Below are 6,344 nucleotides of genomic sequence, written 5' to 3'. Positions count from 1 at the left end.
TTATCGAGTCAAAGATTTCAAATTCAAAATGTACTAATGACACAACTTAATTTACACCTGTTTCTTGAATACCGTGTTCTTGTGTAGTGAGCACTATAAGCATACTCAAAAGAGATGGGGTGTATCACTCCCACTCAATCTAACATTTTCTTAAAAGAAGCGATTTGACCAATTCAGTTGAAATGTTTCTTCGTCTTTTTATTTGCTTTTTACTTTTTATGAGTAATGATACAAAATCCAAAAAACTTGTAATGATTCAAAAGAATAAACCCCAATATTCTCTTTATTCAAACGGCAAAAAGCTTTCTACAATGAGTGGATAATCACTTTTTTTCCCTCCTTCTGTAAAACCAAAATCCGCATTGACCATTACCTTTTCAAATTTTATGAGTCAATTTCAAAAATGCTCACTCAAGTTTAAGCAAAACTTAAAATTGGTTACTAAAATATTTTGTGTTCAATTTAGTCTTCAAAATCAAATAATGTTACATAATCGATCATTTCTTTTTGCAAGATTTGATATCCACCCATTAAACCTTGATATTGACTAATGATTGCTTTATCCGAGTTGCTATATTCTATATCTTAATACAAATTGCGACCCATAAGACAAAAACTTTATGTTTAGTAAAAAAAATTCCCAATCACTTGATTTAATCTTGCCCTATTTTTTCTCACTAATAAACAATCGAAAGGTGGTGAGTCATGACAGTCAAAATATGAGGCCAATTAGAAAGATTTAACTGCCATTTAAAAGGGATTAATCAAGCTAACTGAGTGACCAGTTATATAACATTATTTTGTTTTAGTGACTAAATAGGACATAAAAACACTTTAAAGACCAATATGAAAATCTTCTTGAAGTTCAGTAATCATTAGTAAAAATGTAAGGGCATGTTTGAGCATCATTATTCTTCAAAAATGTGTTTTAAAATAGTGATATGATGGAGAATATGTAACTAAAAAATAAGAATTTTTTTTGAATTTATCGTTGAAAATCAGATAGAGAAAAATGTATAGCATGTTTGGTACAGCTTAAAATTCAATTAAAATCAATTTTTTGAACATTATTTCACTATTTCAGCCTTCATTTTTGAATTCTTCTTTCACAATTAGGATCTACTTTATCTCTATCAATCAAAAAATCAATTAATAAAATCCTTACCAAACAAGCACGTATTTTAGAAATAATGGGATTAAAAAAAAATGCTAAACTAACTTATTTTCAATTGGGGTGGCTAGATGTTCCGGGTCCGCATACCATCCTTTTTTTTTATTTTTATTTTTTTTATACCCAGGTATTCCAGTTTCGCCGGACTAAATCCTGGATCCCTAGCCATCGGCTCCTCAGTGACAGCGGAGGTAAACTGCAGATTGTGCTCTTATTGGATCACAGATTCCCACCCGTGTTTGCTCTAGAATAATCTTATAATTTTACTTTTATTTGGAAAATAGGATAATCTTGATTTTGAATTATCTACCTCTGCACTAACTGCTTTACGTTTGACGATTGATGTACAAGTTAAAAATTTCTTTCTCGCCTGGCTTTGCTTTACTATATTTTTAATATTCAACTTTAACATATAGAAAATTCTTTTTTATTATACTATCTAAGCCAAATATTAATAAGAATACAATCAATACATGATAGACTAAGCATAGAACACATATGCGATACACTGACATATTGGTCAATCTTAAATGCATATTTATGCAATTTCACCTCCAATCATATTTTATTAAATTACGAGGATTGATATATTCATATGATATGTTTATGTAGCGGCCCAACATCATTTACTCCTAGTCTTTTGCATCTTGAATTATGGTAGTAGTAGCAAATCCTAAAATAAACACAACGAAGTAACAAGTATCATCTGTTAATTGCCATGAAAACCAATAGTAACAGATATGCTTGATACAGAGTATTAGATCACACATGGGACTTACGAGGAAATATTTTTGAAAAGCAAGTATCACTAGCCCGTTTTGTTTGTGTGATGAACAGTGCCCATCAATTGATTGTCTGAGACATTCCTGATGGTTACATAGCAATGGAAATTCAGAAAACTTCTCCAGTGAGAATAATGTGAAAAAGGATTCTATTAAAAGTCCAAGGGTCAGAAATTGTACATGATATGCCCACTGAATCAGCTCAATGACTCTCTGCTCCTGTCATTTTTAGCAGGAAAAGAAATTAGAAAAAAAATCAGGAATTTGTTGTATGGAATTTCGAGATAATTAGCTTACAAGAATCTTAATGATCGCAAGTTTTTCTGGGATTGATCCACTTAGTTGATTCTGATCTAGACCCAAAGCTCTTGGTATTTCTCCACTGATCTTATTGCGCTTGACATGCCTGTCAAAGAGCAAGACACCAATGTTCACCGATAGCATGTTTGGTGTACAATAATTGATAAAGATTCCCAACTTTCAGAATTTAATAGTATATCATTGCGGAGGAAAAAAAAAATCCCACACACACACACAAATATAATTAGCTTGCAAGTATTGAAGATTAGCTAAGATTCCAAGTTCAGGCAAGAGAGGTCCTTGTAGTCCCTCCTCGCCAATGTCCCTTCAATGAATGAAATCACATTTCGAACAATTATACATCAAATTATGGAGATTAAGAAAATTATTTGGAATTTGAGGTCGAGAGATGGATATATCTATATTTTCACTCTTGTAACACTATTGTCTGAATTGCAGGTGACATGATACCAGGTTCAGGGATTGAACAGTGTTGGATTCCAGCTTTGGAGGATCTGTCAGTTTAATCTTCCAGGCATTTAGAGCGTCCCCTACACAAGAAAAAGGATTTAAACTCGACTCATTAATACAGAATGTGCAATAGTTTAACATGTACTTGACAAACTGCAAATCTTTATGGCTACCTTCAGAGTTGTTTTCAGTAGTTGCAATGGCAATAGCAATTATGAGGAAAACGAGAATGGACCTCAATTGTATGGCTTATTCCACTTTTACAGAAAATGGAATCACAGAATTCCACTGGAAGTCTCATGTGTGGACCCCATGTGATGATAAAAAAATGCCAAAAATCCCTCCCACCCACCCCCTATGTGAATTATGTGTAGTAATTCTGTGAAATGCCTTTCTGTACACACGGCAAAACTCCAATTGTCTACTTTCAAAAGCTTTACGAGAAGTACGGTTCTGTACAATCTGGATGACAGCTGACCAGGACCGTTTCTAGAGATTCATATCTATCCTATTGCTCGTATATTTTATTAAAACAAGGAACCTGGAAATATTAGCCTAATACTCAGCTTCTAGCCAATATACCGACCAACAGAGATTCAGCCGGCAATGCATCGACTGGATTTTCTTTGTATAGGCATCATTTTCAGCTCATAATAATTATCATATTCTACGGAGAAAATGTCGAATTGCCCAGCCGAAATCGCCATTTGGAAGTTAGTTCCACTTCTAACACAGTACATTGTTCTTGCCATTGCCAAAATTTTCATCAGGCACAAACCTTCTATATCTTTCGTGTCTTTGAGTTTTGCTCCTTAAATTTTCATCTTTTACTGGTATTATTGGCATGACTTTCTTGCTCGTGTGTTCTACAACCCAAGCTTTGAATTGAATCGAAGCATAGAATATTTTCCGTCATAAGAAAACCGAGGTACTGATTTAACATCTTAATTTTAGGTAAATAAGTGCATTTATGAAACTATTAATAACTCAAGTGACTAAGAAATTAAGAAAATACTTTAATGACCAATTTGAAACTTTGCACAAACTTCAGTGGACATTAGTGGAATTAACTCAGCTACAAATAAATAGATGTGTAATGCTATCAAAACTCATTTACATTCAGATCATGAATGTTTGTAATCCAAATTATGTAATGAGACATTGCTTTTTCTAGAGAGACATTTTTACCGATCACAAGCAGTAAGAGTCAAGTCAACAAGTCTGTTCTACAGTTCTACTATAAAATCTACCATCGAGATAATATTTTTTATTGATATCGACCTATAATGTAGCTCGTGAACTCATGTCAATAAATAAAATTTGCATTAATATGTATACCAGAAATGAATATGTTTGGTATATGGTTGAAAAAAGAACTATATGCACATTATGTTTAAGTAAACTAAAAATTGAAAAACTGAAAATAGATACATAGTACCCACTCATCAAGCTCCTATCTTTGCACTTGAGGGCCAATTTTTATGGGCCCTCGCCCCCAGAGCCACATCCAAATGAGAAGATAAACTAAAATTTAATAGCAACCGTAGAACAAAACTAGCTTGGTTGATCAACAAGAAACTTAGCATCCCAATTTTTCTTAGACTGTACTGGGCAATTTGTCAGGGGTCAGCTGCTTATAGACAGAAACGAATCATTTTAGATAGTCCTTGTGGTTCTCGTGACAACTAGATCAATGCATCATTGCTTCAAGAGAAAGTTTTATTTTTAAATATTGAATTTTTTATTATTTAAATCAAGTATCTCCGTCAATTGTAGTGGCTCTATAATGAAAATAATGGAAATGCTATGTAGTGGAGCTTTACTAGCATTGTCGAGCTTTTTATTTTTAAACAATAAATTGTTTTAAAATACTTAAAACTATATATTAATTCATAAATTACAAACTTAATAAAAAAATGTATAAAATGACTATTGTGAGGGGTTTGGCTATTCATAACTACTAAATGTTGGACATTGCAATACGCGCACAACCAACTACTTGCAAAGATTTGAAATTGTTGAGTTTCCATTGGTCAATGATATATTTGATAAAGAATGATAGAATAGTACTAGACAATACAAAAAGAATATATTACTAAGACTTCCCCTTAGGTTCATGACGATAACATAGACACTCCCTCCATTTTCAAAATTTTTAGAAACCTTCCATCTTTGCATAAATTTCTTATTTTGTTTTTCTATCTCTATGCTACATATATGATTATATTTGATTTATTAATTGTTTTGCTTATCTTAAATTTAGACAAATATTTATTGTTTTAATTCAAATTTTTTATTTATTTTTATCTTTTCGTATATTGATTTTATTTTAATCACATTTTTGTGAGTATTGATCCTTCATTAAAACTGAAAAATTAAAATCCATATAAAATATATTTACCCCAAAAATGAACTAAAATGAAATCTAAGACTCTAAGCTTTGTATATTTATTTTGTGATAATCTTACTTTTGTTTTCATAGATCTCTGTTCCTTCCATTTGAAGAAAGGAAGGATCCCAAAAAATTGATCTTTCTTTTAATGTCTTATTCATTAATTACAAGGAAATAATATGTGTCATGTTTTTAATTTATTCTGTCTAGATAATAAAAAAGAGATAGTATTGATAATATAAAACAAAGTTATGTTAGGTCCACAGTCATCACGAGTAATACTATCTATCATCTCAGTTTAAATAGCACTAACATGACATTAAAAAAGAGGTATAAAAAAATGAATCACTAATTCTACTTTTTATTGAGTATATCACATAAGACTACCTGAACTAGTGTTATAACATTATTCGATTGTCACTCATGACATAATATTTTAGCTCAGACCTTTGATTATATTAATATTTTCCTGAAAACATATTAAATGTGTAAGATACTTAGTTTTTTAGGAAAACATATTTTATAATTTTCTTTGTTGATAAGAGGATACAACCGAATGGTGTTAGAGAAGATAATGTAATTTATTTATTTATTTATTTTTATTTTTTATTTTTTTTATTACGGATGAATGAATAAAGAATCAACTTGCTTAAATTGAACTCGATTAGATCACGAATCAGACAAATATTGCTTCATGAAATACTGCAAAACTTAAAAGCACGAAATATCATATTTATTCCATAATTACAAAATCCAATTTTTTTCAACAATTTCTTAGGAGCTTCTACCAGCTCATTACTTTCATTGAGTTTTATCAAACAAATGTAATCACATACAAGAACGAAGTAATCTAAATACGTCCATAGGTTCAGTGATCGAGTCATTAAATCATGCCGGTAAAGCAAAGCTCTCTTGTGTCCATTGTGAAGGATCCATCACCAGACAAGGATCAGACTTTTCAAAATCAGCAACCTAACATTGAGAGCAAAATCTATTAAGTTAATGTTCATTGTAGACACATGGAATATAACAAAATAAAGTGGAGAAATAAGTTTACCTTCTCATTGCAGCTTGGGCAATAATGATATTTGTGCCATAGGCAATCCATTGAAGGGCATAGAAAGCAGACTCCAAGCATCATTGGCATCATACAACCAACAAAAGCCGCTAAACCTGGTTTATGTCTGATGAAGAAGCAATGGGAATTAAGATAATATATACATCCCAA

The 6,344-nt window shown here is 31.4% G+C and overlaps 1 protein-coding gene and 1 pseudogene across 1 annotated transcript in view; both read right to left on the bottom strand.

Annotated features, from left to right (window-relative positions):
- The window catches only part of LOC111386246, an 8,746-nt pseudogene extending 5,176 nt beyond the window's left edge, over nt 1-3,570 (bottom strand).
- Nucleotides 3,571-5,973: 2,403 nt separating this feature from the next.
- The window catches only part of LOC111386245 (GSH-induced LITAF domain protein-like), an 8,063-nt gene continuing 7,692 nt past the window's right edge, over nt 5,974-6,344 (bottom strand). Inside the window, exons 2-3 of the mRNA XM_023010702.1 lie at nt 6,174-6,344; nt 5,974-6,088 (exon numbers count right to left, since the gene is read on the bottom strand). Coding sequence (XP_022866470.1) covers nt 6,005-6,088; nt 6,174-6,344 — 255 coding nt within the window. The 3' untranslated portion in view covers nt 5,974-6,004. The remainder of the gene's footprint in view (nt 6,089-6,173) is intronic.

This window comes from Olea europaea, unplaced genomic scaffold, assembly GCF_002742605.1.
Source record: "Olea europaea var. sylvestris unplaced genomic scaffold, O_europaea_v1 scaffold3484, whole genome shotgun sequence".
In the NCBI taxonomy this organism is placed as follows: Eukaryota; Viridiplantae; Streptophyta; class Magnoliopsida; order Lamiales; family Oleaceae; genus Olea; species Olea europaea.
This window is presented reverse-complemented; position numbering and strand designations above follow the sequence as displayed.